The sequence below is a fragment of the Pelobates fuscus genome, chromosome 7, assembly GCF_036172605.1.
Source record: "Pelobates fuscus isolate aPelFus1 chromosome 7, aPelFus1.pri, whole genome shotgun sequence".
NCBI lineage: Eukaryota > Metazoa > Chordata > Amphibia > Anura > Pelobatidae > Pelobates > Pelobates fuscus.
The window spans coordinates 123,359,835-123,376,017 of NC_086323.1; the positions used below are offsets into that span (position 1 = coordinate 123,359,835).

The 16,183-nt window shown below is 42.7% G+C and overlaps 1 protein-coding gene across 1 annotated transcript in view; it reads right to left on the reverse strand.

The window, feature by feature from the left end:
* LOC134569205 (complement factor H-like) overlaps window positions 1–16,183 on the reverse strand; it is a 142,550-nt gene that overhangs the window by 37,692 nt on the left and 88,675 nt on the right. Inside the window, exons 5-7 of the mRNA XM_063428118.1 lie at window positions 12,867–13,049; window positions 6,108–6,305; window positions 1,921–2,100 (exon numbers count right to left, since the gene is read on the reverse strand). Of these exons, the coding sequence (XP_063284188.1) occupies window positions 1,921–2,100; window positions 6,108–6,305; window positions 12,867–13,049 (561 nt within the window). The remainder of the gene's footprint in view (window positions 1–1,920; window positions 2,101–6,107; window positions 6,306–12,866; window positions 13,050–16,183) is intronic.

Below are 16,183 nucleotides of genomic sequence, written 5' to 3' on the forward strand. Positions count from 1 at the left end.
TTTATATAAAAAAGGGTTAAACCTAGAGGGACCTGGCAACCAGACCACTTCATTAAGCTGAAGTGGTCTGGGTGCCTAGAGTGGTCCTTTAATCAAATGTTGGACAAGGTTTTTTCTTGTTCAACATTTGCCAGTGGAGCCGTTTCCATGCAACCAAGCTACCATTTCACATAAACCACCCTGAGAACGTCCAAGTTCATGCTTCTGAGAATAAAATAGCATTGATAGTTCTGAAAACACAGTATTGCTTAAAGGGACACTATAGTCACCAGCCAGAGCAACTGCAGCTTAATGTAGTTGTTCTGGTGAGTATAATCAATCCCTGCATGCATTTTTATGTAAACACTATATTTTTAGAGAAAAGGCAGTGTTTACATTACCCCCTACAGACATCTCCAGTGGCCACTTCTCAGATATGCTCTGTATCAATGCATTCCTATGATGAAGCTCTAATGCACTTGCGCATTAGGTTCTTGGCACTAGAATTAAAGGTAAACTATAGTGCCAGGAAAACAAGTTTTCCTGGCACAGTTGTTTCCCCTTCTGTCAAGGCCCCTTCCCGCGGCACTGAAGAGGTTAATAACACCTTCAGTCACTTACCTGGGTTCATCGCCAATATTTTTTTGGCGCTGCATCAGCTACGCCCATGCCCTCCCCCCACTGCCAGCAGGGGAGACCTAATGCGCATGCGCGGCAATTATTATTCAATGCTTTCTTATGGGGAGTCCAGCGACGCTGGAGGTCCTTATGCATAGCGTGAGGACGTCCAGCATCGCTTAGACAACCAAAAGTCGTCTAAGAACCTGAAAGTCCCTCCAGTGGCTTTCTGATAGACGGCCACTAGAGGAGGACTTAACCCTGCAAGGTAATTATTGAAGTTTATAAAAACTGCAATAATTACCTGCTCAGAGTTAAGGGTGATGGGAGTTGGCACCCAGACCACGTCAATAAGCTGAAGTGGTCTGGGTGCCTACAGTGTCCCTTTAAGGTAAGTTTTAAAAGGGTTAACTTTTTCATGCTTATGGGGAGGTGATGAAATGGACCTAAAGTTTGGGACAGGGGCATACTACAGCATTAGGAATATAGTTTTGTGTTCCTAAAGATTTAGTGTTCCTTTAACTACATTACTATGACTATATAGAATGGATAGATTTAAATACAATAAATTAAAAAGTATTGCATTCACAAAACGTTGCTTGCATTGTGCTATTTTACTTGCATGGCAAAACTGACATAGCAAAGCTTTGGTAAAAATAGCAATTCATTATCTTTAGAAATTAGCATTGTCCCATCATCTTTTGAGTTTTCAGCTCACTAAAAACATTGATAGTAAAATACATGCATATTACTATATTACTATATTACTATTATCAGCTTAATTTATATTAATATTAAAGGACCACTATAGGCACCCAGACCACTTCAGTTTAATTAAGTGGTCTGGGTGCCAGGTCCAGCTAGGATTAACCCTTTTTTTAAAAAAAAAATAAACATAGGCGTTTCGAGAAACTGCTATGTTTATAAATGGGTTAATCCAGCCTCTAGTGGCCATCACATTGACAGCCGCTAGAGGGCTTCCACGCTTCTTACTGTGAAAATCACAGTGAGAAGACGCCAGCGTCCGCGTCCATAGTTAAGCATTGATAATGCTTTCCTATGAGACTGGCTGAATGCGCGTGCAGCTCTTGCCGCGCATGCGCATTCAGCCGAAGAGGAGGTGGAGAGGAGGAGGAGAGCTCCCCGCCTGGCGCTGGAAAAAGAGGTAAGTTTAACCCCTTCCTCTCCATCCAGCCCGGCGACTGAGTATGTTTTCCTGGCACTATAGTGGTCTTTTAACAATTTTGTTTTGAATAATAAGGATTTAATGTTTTCTGATAAAACTATTACTATTTATAGCATAAACACACAAATTACACTTACCTGCAAATAAACATTTTGGGTAATCTAACTTTCCATTCACGCAAGTTGCTTGCAGAACATTTTCAGGCACCATTTTTTCATAGCACTCAAAAGTAACTGTTTCCCAATTAGATATTTCACTACTCCTATTTAAATATATATTTTGTTGTTTCATTGTTGATTGTGATAACAAACAAGATCCTAAAAATATAAGCATATAATAGACTTAAAACATACCTCTCAATTTATTAGTGTGTAAGATAGTCTGTTTAAGGATTAACACTAATTGTGATTTATTTCCCCTAAAAAGGATCTGTGACATGTGCTTGTCTAAATATGAGTGTAACTTGACAGCAATATTGTCAAAGATTTCCTGTCATAAAGCCTTCAATCAACCCAAAGTGCAGCACCCCCCATCTTCATCCATGTATAGTGTGTGTGTAAGCCCCGCCCACCCGCACATGTGTGTTTTGGGATAGTCGGCTATCCGGGTGATGGAAAAAGGAAATCCTCCACCCGGGTAGCAGGTGCGCACAATATATAAATAAAAGTACAGAGTCACAGCGTGTTACCCAAATATGTACCAACGACACTCAAAACACCCGTGTGGTAACCTCTCTATCCACACTAAAAATCACAGCAAATCATATACATACAGTGGGTGGAATGTTGTGGTTCAGGATAAGATACAATGATGTTAAGGTCAATGAAGTAACTGTGGAGATATGAATATACAAATATCTAGTGCAATATTGTACTGTAAAATAAAACTTCAACATACAGTGTATAGCTCAGTACTCACAAGGAGGGAGCCAATCGGAAATGGCTCAATCCTGACGCTTGTGGGATAGTTAGAAGGGATCCCACTCCCTTCCAAAGTGCAGGTGCTTTTCTGTATCTTTCAAAAAGGGAATGTCCACACCAATGTGAGCTTGGGGACTAAGTCCTTTTATTGGTAAAATAAAAGTGGATATACAGCACAGCAAAGTGCAATGAAATAAAAACAAAAGCAAAACAAACTTGATAAAATCACTGAAATAGTGCTATAGTAAAAAAGTCCACTATGGGGTAAAAGAAATTACTTGCAAAACGCGTTTCGCCCAAGTCCTGGGCTTCCTCAGTTGCTACAGATGTCTTTCAGATACTTTGTTTATATACCCACTTCGGAGGGTGTTCATTTCCGGGTTCGCGCCGGTATCTCCACTTCCGGTCGCATATCAGTGACGTACTTCCGGTCCGCGGTCCTGTTGTTGGAACGCATATGCGTTCCAAATCGTCAATAACTTTATTGTTCTTTAACAAAGTCCCATCTGTAGCAACTGAGGAAGCCCAGGACTTGGGCGAAACGCGTTTTGCAAGTAATTTCTTTTACCCCATAGTGGACTTTTTTAATATAGCACTATTTGAGTGATTTTATCAAGTTTGTTTTGCTTTTGTTTTTATTTCATTGCACTTTGCTGTGCTGTATATCCACTTTTATTTTACCAATAAAAGGACTTAGTCCCCAAGCTCACATTGGTGTGGACATTCCCTTTTTGAAAGATACAGAAAAGCACCTGCACTTTGGAAGGGAGTGGGATCCCTTCTAACTATCCCACAAGCGTCAGGATTGAGCCATTTCCGATTGGCTCCCTCCTTGTGAGTACTGAGCTATACACTGTATGTTGAAGTTTTATTTTACAGTACAATATTGCACTAGATATTTGTATATTCATATCTCCACAGTTACTTCATTGACCTTAACATCATTGTATCTTATCCTGAACCACAACATTCCACCCACTGTATGTATATGATTAGCAGGTGCGCACAGTTCACATCCGGCCATGTGTGAGCTGTGTCAGCTGCCAGGGCGCCCCTGTTGCCATGGTGCACCCACCATCTTCATCCGTGTGTGTGTGTGTGTGTGTGTGTGTGTATATATAGAGGTGTAGTGTTTGTATAGGGAACAGTCATACACACAGTTAGTAATACACACACACACAGGCAGACAGTCTCTCACACATAGGCGTGCGCACGGGGTGTGCCGGGTGTGCCTGGGCACACCCTAATCCCCATGGCACGCCTATGTATTAAGTCCTGCAGGAACAGCGTTCCTGCACTTTTATTTGAGCAGGAACGCTGTTCCTGCAGGCACTCAGCTCCCCCTACCTCCCCCTATGTTTCCCCTGTCATGGGGGGGAGGGGGGGGGGGCAAGAGGTGAAGGACCCCCACCCCCCGGTCAAGCGCCGGTCTCCACTCAGCCGCGGCGAGGGAGCTGTGTGCTTTCTGCTTCCTCTCGCCGCGCGCTGTTTACTGATGCCGGAGCCGGAATATGACGTCATATTCCGGCTCCCAGCTACAGCAGACAGCCCGCGCGGTGAGAGGAAGCAGAGAGCACACAGCTCCCTCGCCGCGGCTGAGTGGAGACCGGCGCTTGACCGACCCACTGGACCCCAGGGACAAGTCCACGCCAGCACTCCAGGTAGGGAGGCTGGGTGGACATTTTTTTATTAAAAAATAATACTTTGTATGTATGTGTCTGTGAGTGATTGTGTCTGTGAATGTATGTATGTGTGTGTATGTGTGAGTGAGTGTGTCTGTGAGTGAGTGTGTCTGTGAATGTATGTGTGTGTGTGTCTGTGAGTGATTGTGTCTGTGAATGTGTGTGTGTGTGTGTGTGTGTGTGTGTCTGTGAATGTATATGTGTGTGTGTGTGAGTGAGTGTGTCTGTGAATGTGTGTGTGTGTGTCTGTGAGTGATTGTGTCTGTGAATGTGTGTGTGTGTGTCTGTGAATGTATGTGTGTGTGTGTGTGTGTCTGTGAATGTATGTGTGTCTGTGAATGTGTGTATGTGTGTCTGTAAGTGTGTCTGTGAATGTAGGTGTGTGTGTCTGAGAGTGTGTGTGTCTGAATGTGTGTGTCTGTCTGTGAGTGTGTGTGTGTGTGTATGGGTGTGTGTCTGTAGGTGTGTGGGTGTCTGTGAATGTATGTGTGTGCACGCGTATATATGTGTGTGTCTGTGTATGTGTGTCAGTGTGTGTGTGCACGCATATATATATATATATATACACGTGTATATTATTTTTTTGGGGAGGTGGGAAAAGAGTTCCCACACTTTATTCCCCAGGACTTCACTGGAGATCTCCGGATCTCCCCTGTCGGCTCACGCAGAGTCGGCACTATCAGAGTGCCGGCTCCGCTCTAAGCCTCCATGGGCTGGCGGGGAGATCAAAGATCTACCTCACCAGCCCACAGCAACATGGAGGGAGGCAGTAGAGGACCCGGGGAGCTCTAGACAGCAGCTCCGCCAGGTTCCTCTCACGAGATCTGAGCATTGCCACGGCAACACTCAGATCTCGCGAGAGTTAACTCTAGCCCCGCATGCTAGAGGTCACTCTCCACTGGACCACCAGGGATAGCACATGGCAGCAAGGATCCCCCCTCCCTATATAAGGTAGGGAGGGGGGATATTTACTAATCTGCCCCCACCTCCACAATCCCTCCAAACATACAGCCCGCACGCTCACACGCACAGTACACTAACCGCACCCTCACAAACACACACAGCACCTTTACAAACACACAACACCCTCACACACAGCACACTAACAGCACCCTCACAAACACACACAAACAGCACCCTAACAAATACACGACACCCACACACATCACACAAACGGCACCATCACACGCACACGCACACATCACACAAACAGCACCCTCACACACACAGCACCCTCACACAGCACAGTAACAGGACCCTAACAAACACACACACAAACACCCTCACCCACATAGCACACTACCAGCACCCTCACACCACCCTCACACAGCACACGAGCAGCACACACATACACAGCAGTGTATGTGTGTGTGTATGTATGTATATATATATATATATATATATATATATATATATATATTACATATATACACATGCGCCGTGTGTTTGTGCTTTAGGGTGCACACCCTAATGCAATAGGCTGCGCACGCCTATGCTCTCACACAGACAGTCTCTCACACACAGGCAGACAGTCTCTCACACACAGGCAGACAGTTACAGTTTCACACACAGGCAGACAGTCTCACACCTAATATGTTAATCCAACCCTGGTCAGCTTAATGTTTACATTATATGAAAATGCATATTCCTTATCATGGAAGTGCTCTGATATTTTTATACTAATATAAATGTATTTATTTTGTTACAGAATATGACACTTACCAATTTTAATGCATTTAGGATATAAAATCACTCCTCTCTTACACTTTACTCTTAGATGTGTTTGATTAGAAATCTCAAAGCCATTAATACACCTAAATTCCATATCATCATCATGTTCACTGTAGAGCTTATTGCCAGCTATCCATTTAAAATCTATATTGTTTTCTTTCATGTCTTTTGCATTTGCAGTGCATGGCTCTGAAATAAAGAAAAGAAAACATTAGTTTGACTTTAGTTACATTCTCATGTCTGAGGTTTTGTAATGAATTAATTTATACTACCATCATTTCATTACACAGACTAGTGCTTAGCCCCAAGATAATCTCTCCCTCTACCCTGTGAACATTGAAAAAATAAAATAAAACTTAATTTCTTTCAATTAAAAAACAATCAACTTAATGGTTTAAACTCCTTGCCTGGTGTGACGTGACAAAAGAATCATAGATATGTGCAGTGGTGTATTTTAAAATGGTGATGCCCTAGACATGACAGATCTTGGGTACCCCTAATTTAAATGTACCCGCCCTTTCCTGCCAAGGCCACACCTCTTCCTGTTAACCTACACACATTTTGACTGACACACACATGCATGGACCAGCACACACTCTCAGATACACTGACATACGCACACAATCAGTTGACACAATCTGACACACACACTCATTTAGACACACACTGACAGATGCATACACTTACTGACAGACACGCACAATCACTCAGACACATTCATTGGACACACTCACACACTCACTCACTTCCTCACATTCACTGACAAACACAGTCAGATTCATTGACACACACATTTCCCCCCAACACTCACAATTATTATTATTATTGTAGAAATTTCTTTAAATTTAAATCCACCCAGCCTCCCTACTTTTGGGATACCTGGGTGGATTTGTCACCTGGCGACCGGACGTGCAGGTGGGCGGGCGCTCTAGGTTTTCAGCGAGGGAGCTGTGATCTCTCTGCTCAGCTCCCTCACGCCGCAAAGTGATGCTGGGAGCCGGACTGCAGGTCACGCGATGGAGCTGAGCAGAGAGAGGTCAGGGGAAAGTGCTCCTTCGCCGCACCCTCCCACACACACAGCACCCTCCCACACATATACAGCACCCTCCCACACATATACAGCACACTCTCTATTTATTATATAAATTTACCCTCAGTGAGTTGACAAAGACAATTAGAAACATAGAATGTGACAGCAGATAAGAACACCCTCACACACACACTGCACCCCTCACATACATGCTGCACCCTTCACACATACACACAGCACACCCAACCCACTGCGCCCCTCACACATACATTACGTCCAAACAAATAAAATATACACTCTGAATCCTCTACACACACACGATCTCCTAAACACACTCTGGGTCCTTTACACACTAGATCTCCTACACACACACACACACACACTACATTCCTGACATACAAGCTCTGGATCCCCTATGCGCACACTACATTCCTTGCAAGCAAACACATACAACATTCTCTACAACCCCTACACACACTACGTCACCTATATACACACACACACACTACAGCCCGTATGCACACACTCGCTACATCCCCTATACACACTATGCCCCTATACACACACACACCCTACAGCCCCTGGCCACACATATTACACCACAAACACTAATGAAAATCAACCTCGTCCTCTCCTTTACACAATACCATACCACAATCAGCTCACTCTACACACGCAATCCCACAAGCAGGCTCCAAACACATGCACCATACGCTTTCCTAGCCCTTTTGTCCTCTGGTATCCCACTTATGGAGACACCAGAGACAAGTTAAAAGCAAACACAGCGCAAGCAGGTTATTAAATTTGCTTGCGCTAGGCAGGACAAATACAGGGCCTTTTTCTCATGCAAAAGCTCTTCTGCGGGACTCTGCGCATTGAACCAACATGCTCACTTTGAGAGGGAGCGTGCTTGTCATTAGTCATGACAAAACACACCCTTAGTCATAACAAAAAACACCCTTGAAAAAAGAGAGAGAGAGAGACACACTGACTCCCAGATGCCTACTCAGGCACAAATAGCCACATGGATGCAATAGGAGGGAAAGCAACACTGTACCTTCAACCCTGCTCCCTCTTATGCTGTGCGACCACCGCCTCTTCCTCCAAATTGGACACGTCACTCGCATGACCTTCATTCCATGTGGGGTCTAGGACCTCATCTTCCACCCACTCCTCAGCCCTGCCCTCCTTGCCGGTCTGGCACCTGTGTTTCGTCATCATCAGAGACGTGCTGCGGTGGTCCTTGCATGCCCACATCCTGACACATAAGTAGTTGTGCATCAGTGCACTCAATTTCTTCCACTTTTGGGGCAGGGCTAGGTGGTTGGCCCACGGAAAAGTCCACCAGCAAAGTCATCAAAAAGCATAAGAGACTGCTGCATGACTTGTGGCTCAGACTGCTTGGCTGATTTGCAAGGGTTTGAGGTGAAAGACAGGTGGCCATGGGCTGCAGGTGCCAACTCTGAGCTTTCAGTAGGGGACCGGGTGGGAGACAATGTGCAGGAACTGGAGGCACTGTCAGCCATCCAATCTACTATCGCCTGTACTTGTTCTGGCCTCACCATTCGTAGTGCGGCATTCGGCCCTACCAAATAACGCTGAAGGTTCTGTCGTGTACTCGCACATGAGGAAGGTGTTTCACTTGTGCGTGTAGCTGGCACAGATCGACCACGTCCTCTCCTTGCAACGGGAGCTCCACCAACACCAGCAGCACCACGACCAGGGCCACGTCCCTTATTTGATGCTCTCCTCATTCTTACAGTTCACCCACCAAACTAACAGATGTTTTATGTCAGGCGACAATGTAACCGCCAATAGTCAATTTTTGTATTTTTATTTTTATTTATTGGACTGCAAGAAATGCACCGCAGGCCGCAAATGTACTATTAAGCACCAAAAAAAATTGAATTTCTGAAAGTGCGATGTAACCACAGTATTTGATGCTTCTATTCGACTCTCAGATATGAAGTGCAGGCACCAAATTGACTTTTTAGAACCTAAAGAATTAGAATTTTTTAAAAGTGCTATGTCACAGCAGTATTTGACAGTTCTATTTGACTCTCAGATATGAAGTGCACACACCAAATGTACTATTTAGCATCTAAAGCATTTGAATTTTTAAAACTGCAATGTAAGCACAATATTTGATGGTTCTATTTGACTCTCAAATATGAAGAGCACGCCCCAAATTTACTATTTAGCAGATTAGCACCAAAACAATTAGAATTTTTACAAGTACGCTGTAACTGCAGTATTTGACGCTTCTCTTTGACTCTCAGATATGAAGTGCACACCCCAAATGTACTATTAAGCACTCAAAAAAATTGACTTTTTAAAACTCCGATGTAACCGCAGTATTTGACGCTTCTATTTGACTCTCAGATATGAAGTGCACCCCATTAATGTACTAGTTTGCAGAATTATTTCCTAATCTGTCCCTGAAAGCGGCAGCATCCTCTCCCTACACTAATAAGAGCTCATGTGCGTGCGGCGCTACGCGACTCCAGCTTATATATATATATATATATATATAGAGCCTGGGTCACATGCTGCACTGGCCAATCACAGCCATGCCATTAGTAGGCATGGCTGCGATGGCTTTTAAGGGCACACAAGTTAAACGCTTGTTGATTGGCTGCCCTGTAGCCTTTCAAAACGCGCCATTAAATCGCCCAACTCTGAACTCCAACCCGAACATACAGTGATATGTCCGTGTTCGGGACCAGTGTCCAAAAAACTTAATGTTCGATACGAACCCGAACTTTACAGTCCATGTTCGCTCAACTCTTGCCTTAGCAACTGCTGATTGAAATTACACATTGTTGCCTAGTTTGTTGTCTATAACAATTCTCCTTCTCATGTGTTGTTTTCCCTAATTCACTACTATTTAGGCTGCAAGTTGCTTGTGCATTATTTACCCCGCAGAGCATAACTTTGCATTTATCTATATTCAGATTCATTTTCAGTTTGAGTGCCCAGTCCCCCAATCTATCTAAATTGCTCTACAGCAAAGTAATATTCTGCTCACATACACACAGAGATTTGTGTCATCTGCAAACACTGAAACATGACTTTCCTTTCATATTCCAAGATAATTTGTAAATATGTTGAACAGAAGTGGTCCAGAACAAATACCTGAGGGACACCATCAATGGTGGATCCACAGCCTGGTCTCGGGAGGGGCACTTGTAGATTATTTAAATAAATAATCCATGCACAATAACCACTACAGCTCTGATGCTTTCCTATGGACGCTTGCATGCTCTCACTGTGATTTTCACAGTGAGAATCACGCAAGCGCCTCTAGCAGCTGTCAGTGAGACAGCCACTAGAGGATTAGGGGGAAGGCTTAACTAATTGATAAACATAGCAGTTTCTCTGAAACTGCTATGTTTATAAAACAATTAGTTAACCCTAGCTGGACCTGGCACCCAGACCACTTCATTAAGCTGAAGTGGTCTGGGTGCCTAGAGTGGTCCTTTAAGTATAATTTGGATATAAGAGAGAATACAATACTTTTATTAACTTTATGTTCTTACTGATCTAAACCCTTCTGTAAAAGGGTTAAACATTAAGCCTTTTTTCCCCCTTTCTGAATGCTCCCATGATTATATTGTTTTGCTTTTCCCCACTTCTATCCAGTATACTTATACTTCCAGTGCTGTAGATTCTTAGACATTTCAAAACAATACGGTTATCAAATGTTGGCATTTTTCATTGCAGTTCAGTCATTGTCCTTTAAAACGTAACAAAATAAATAAGTAGGGATGCAGAACAAGAGATAAACACTTCTAAGGTGCAGATATAAAATTTATACAACCTTATAATAACGAAGTGGGCGAGATCTATATAAAAATAAATGAATCGCACATAGTGTAATACAGAACAAAAATATATCAAGACACGCAGGATGACTATGTGGAACTCACAAGATAACCGTGAATATCAAGCTCATCATCCTCAGTCAAAAAGGGATCTTCAGAATGTATAAGACCAAATCTTCTATATATCCTTGTGAAGTAAAAGAGACCAAATAATAGTGCAGATGGAAATAAAACTTGACAGAAATTTATTTTACAATGCACTTACAATAGGGTCCAAATAAAAAAGCATGTAATCCACTCCAAGGTGGTATCGACAGCATACAGCATACAAAGTAAGTCCCCCAAGTAGTGTAATCCGACGCGTTTCGTCTAAGTGACTTCCTCAGGGATTCTTATTTTCTGTTCCATCGGTCGCCATTTAAATGTACCGCCAGAAAGCCGGAATGTATTTCACCTGTGTAATTCCTCCGTCGTGTGCGTTTCAGCTTGGAACGCACTCTGTATGTCCGGCGTCACTTCCGGTTCCGGTTTAGCGATGAAACTCTTCTATGCGTTCCACACTGGAACGCACAAGCGAAAAACCCGGAACAGAAAAAGGAACGCTACATAGTTACAATAAGATGTCCCATAGTGAAAAGATATATTACTATATCTGGTAAAAAACATAAAAATAACTATAAAAATATATGTATATATCCAGTAATCATGGGACACCTTTTTACACCTATATTATGTAAATACATATCATAATACTGTTTGAAAACAAACAATCAGATATAGATATAAGACCCTTTTAATATTAATAAGGGTCTTATATCTATATCTGATTGTTTGTTTTCAAACAGTATTATGATATGTATTTACATAATATAGGTGTAAAGAGGTGTCCCATGATTACTGGATATATACATATATTTTTATAGTTATTTTTACGTTTTTTACCAGATATAGTAATATATCTTTTCACTATGGGACATCTTATTGTAACTATGTAGCGTTCCTTTTTCTGTTCCGGGTTTTTCGCTTTTGCGTTCCAGTGTGGAACGCAAAGAAGAGTTTCATCGCTAAACCGGAACCGGAAGTGACGCCGGACATACCGAGTGCGTTCCAAGCTGAAACGCACACGACGGAGGAATTACACAGGTGAAATACATTCCGGCTTTCTGGCGGTACATTTAAATGGCGACCGATGGAACAGAAAATCAGAATCCCTGAGGAAGTCACTTAGACGAAATGCGTCGGATTACACTACTTGGGGGACTTACTTTGTATTCTGTATGCTGTCGATACCACCTTGGAGTGGATTACATGCTTTTTTATTTGGATCCTGTTGTAAGTGCATTGTAAAATAAATTTCTGTCAAGTTTTATTTCCACCTGCACTATTATTTGGTCTCTTTTACTTCACAAGGATATATAGAAGATTTGGTCTTATACATTCTGAAGATCCCTTTTTGACTGAGGATCATGAGCTTGATATTCACTGTTATCTTGTGAGTTCCACATAGTCATCCTGCGTGTCTTAATATATTTTTGTTCTGTATTACACTATGTGCGATTCATTTATTTTTATATAGATCTCGCCCACTTCGTTATTATAAGGTTGTATAAATTTTATATCTGCACCTTAGAAGTGTTTATCTCTTGTTCTGCATCCCTACTTATTTATTTTGTTACATTATTATTCTGGTGTTGTTGGAGGGCACACTATTTAGTAGGTTTGCTACGCTTTGTTTGTTTTTTAGTGGTTTGGGTACTTTTATTGCCTTATCATTGTCCTTTAAAACGTTTAAAGACTTAGGAATATTATAACTACTTTATAAAATATGAAATGAATGAGAATTTAATTTGTTGCTTAGCAATGATGACAATCAACTAGAAGTCAAATCACACTTACCTAGACAGACTGGTGGGTCTCCCCATACTCCATTCTCACATCTAACCGATGTTTCTCCTTCAGTTTTATAAAAATTTGGACACTTATACTGCATAGTATATCCTGATTTATAATAATTTTGTTTCGGTCCCAAATAGTCTCCATATTGTACAACAGGTGCTGGGCCGCAGCGCTCTCCTATTTCTAAAATAGAAAAACAATAAAAATGATAAAACAAATATACATAACAGATAAGATAAACATCAATTTAGAGCAAATTTAGAGACAAACAAAACAGCAATTAAGAAGGAAATGAATGTATTCCAGAGAGTCATCTGTTATCATGTTTTCAACTCTACCTGTTAGCACACCTTGCTTGAACTGAGAATTGATGATTCACTAAGAAAAACAGAGACCTTTCTCCACCTGCCCAACAGCATGTTCACTGACAGCTAATTTAGCCTAATGATATTAACAAACACCTATAGTGTTAGAATTCAACCCAACTATGTTATTGGTCTGGGGTGTATTCGGACAATTCATCACTTCAGGAGTATATTTCTGGGTTAGAAAAATAACAGATGGACCTATTACTGCCACAAAAAAATCATCAATCTCTGAAGCCATAATTCCTCCTACCCCTCCCTAATATGTAAAACAACCATTATAAACAGTTAGCTTAATTATTATTGTAATATGTATAAAGCGCCAACAAATGCTGTAGCGATGTATAATGGGGACTATATTAACCAGAAACTAGACAGTGATTATATATGTTACTTCTTTCACATGTGTGGAGATCATCATTCACTGTATAGTCAACCTCATATGTTGTTCAACAAGGTTATATAAAAAGCCGCAAAACGCAGGTAAAGGTTTTGTTTTCCAAATGGGAAGCTCTTTATTTTATTTTTGGCCCACAGTCATAGGGTTAGATATACCTTTTGTCTGTGCCGTTCAGGACTGGCTCAACTGTTACGTGAACTATGCATTCGCCAAGGGTGCCGGACTTCTGGGGACGCCCACATGATATTTCCTGGTGGGCTCCCCCTGTCCTGGGACCCAGCACTGGGTGAGGGGCTCAAGAGCCGCCCCCCACCCCCAGTGCCAGGCCGATTCTCCAGGCGCCTGATATTGAGGATCCCTGTCACAGGGGACTGAACTAATGGTCATTTGGCCACCTCAGTTTGCCCCCAAAGCTGTACTTCAGTATGGCAGATCAGGCACGTGCTTACCCTGATTGCAGGTGTCTGCTCTGCCAATGAATTCTGGAGGAGAGGAGGCAGGCGACGGCAGTGAGGCTCTTCTTGCGGCTCCCCACTCCTCCCTCGTGCGCCCTCTGTGATGCCGGGAGCCGGAATATGATGCCATTCCAGCCCCAGCATACTAAACACTAAACAGCATACTCATGTTATAAATTAGAAAAACTATTATTGAGGGAAATAAAGATAAAATGGGAAGTTGCCACATTGGATAAATACACCAGGGAGAAAATTACTCCAAGAGGCCTAAGGTTCACTAAAAGTCCCTTGTTCGATCAAGAAGAGGAAGACTTTATACAGGAACGGACGGACCTCTTGGAGAGTTTCTCCTTTGGTATGATGAATTTAATTATTAGGAGACGAAATAACTCCCTACCAAAAATAGATCCGGAAATAATCGAGATAAAAAAATTTCTGTTAGAGAATATGACCAAAGAAGAGTATACTAATGCCATGAATGAGATACAAATTAATTTGGAAAAAAATGTCATAGAAATTATGCAACAAATCAGGTCAGGACGTATGCAAAGGGGAAGGAACCATCTCATATGTATGGGAGACAGAATAATAAAAGAGAGCCAAATAGGAACAATAAATCAGACTTCCATGAAAATGAAAGGAGGAGGGGGAGAGAACAAATGAGGAGAACCCCTATTCATAGAAGCAGTAGAGAACGCCATCAGAGGAAAAGGTCACCACCAACAAAATCCTCCCCTCTGCCTGTGATATAATTACTGAACACAATTGGTTAATGTAATTATCACAGGCAGAGAAATAATTTTTACACATGTACTGTAACTTTAAAAAAATATGCATTCAATCTTCATAAAAAGTACATATATTATTATTGAGCACACTTTAATTATAAACATAGTCAAAATTCAGCCAATTCCATCCAGAGGTTAAAAAGTTAGCTGGAAGTCCTTTCATGACCGACCGCAAGCACATTTTCATGCCCAAAACATAGAGTTGGGCTGTGCCGTCGGTCAATTTCACACAGAAAAAATGACTAAGTCCCATTCGAACATGCGTCTCTCTGCAGCTGAAAATTCAGTGTAGGAGAAGGTAAGGGTCAGTGGTGTTCGTGGAACTGTGTAACCGATTTCAGTTCCATGAATTTGACTCCACACACCGCTGACAACATTTGAATGAAAAAAGATTTAATTTACCTACAGCAGGTTCCCAGCCGGGGAAATAAATTGCCTGCACGCTTCCAGTTCTGGGTGGTCTGCCTGTGTGGTACTTAGTTCAGTAAGCCCCACTTACTGAACCAAGTGGGAAAAAGGCACAAACAAAGTATATTAGGGGGACAGGGAACACAATCTTAACGGGGCATTGTTCCCAAAAGTCACAGTATGTCCCCAGATGGTTCTTAAAGGGCTAGCAGCATAATGAAATACAATATGCCCAAATACTGTATTTAAAGGGCCAAATCTCCCAGGGGCCATAGTCAGCAGGCAGGAGGTGGGCAAACAAGCTTCTCCGCTGCCCAGTGACGAGGTTGGTTTTGCCACACTAAGCATGTACAGGTTTTGGTCACTTTTATTAAAGACAGCCAATTGTCAGAGATGTCTGTATGTACAGGGAGTGCAAAATTATTAGGCAAATTAGTATTTTGACCACATCATCCTCTTTATGCATGTTGTCTTACTCCAAGCTGTATAGGCTTGAAAGCCTACTACCAATTAAGCATATTAGGTGATGTGCATCTCTGTAATGAGAAGGGGTGTGGTCAGGGGCGGGCTGGGCCGGGGGGCAGGGAGGCAATTGCCCCCCAGGCCGCCCGAAATTCTTTTAGGACCGGCCGCGGTGGGCCGGCCCTTTAAATGCTGCAGCCGCCTGAGCAGAGCGCTCAGACGGCTGCAGCAGCTTCTCCCCTCCCTCCCCTCCCCTGTAGCGTGGCCGGAGCTGGTCTCCGGACCGCGGTCCCGGCCGGAGTGATGGGAAGGTGCACACTGAGTGTGCACTTCCTGTCAGTCCGGCCGGGTACAGGAAACAGAAACTCCTGTTCCGCGCGGAGTTTCTGTTTCCTGTAACCGGCCGGACTGACAGGAAGTGCACACTGAGCGTGCACCT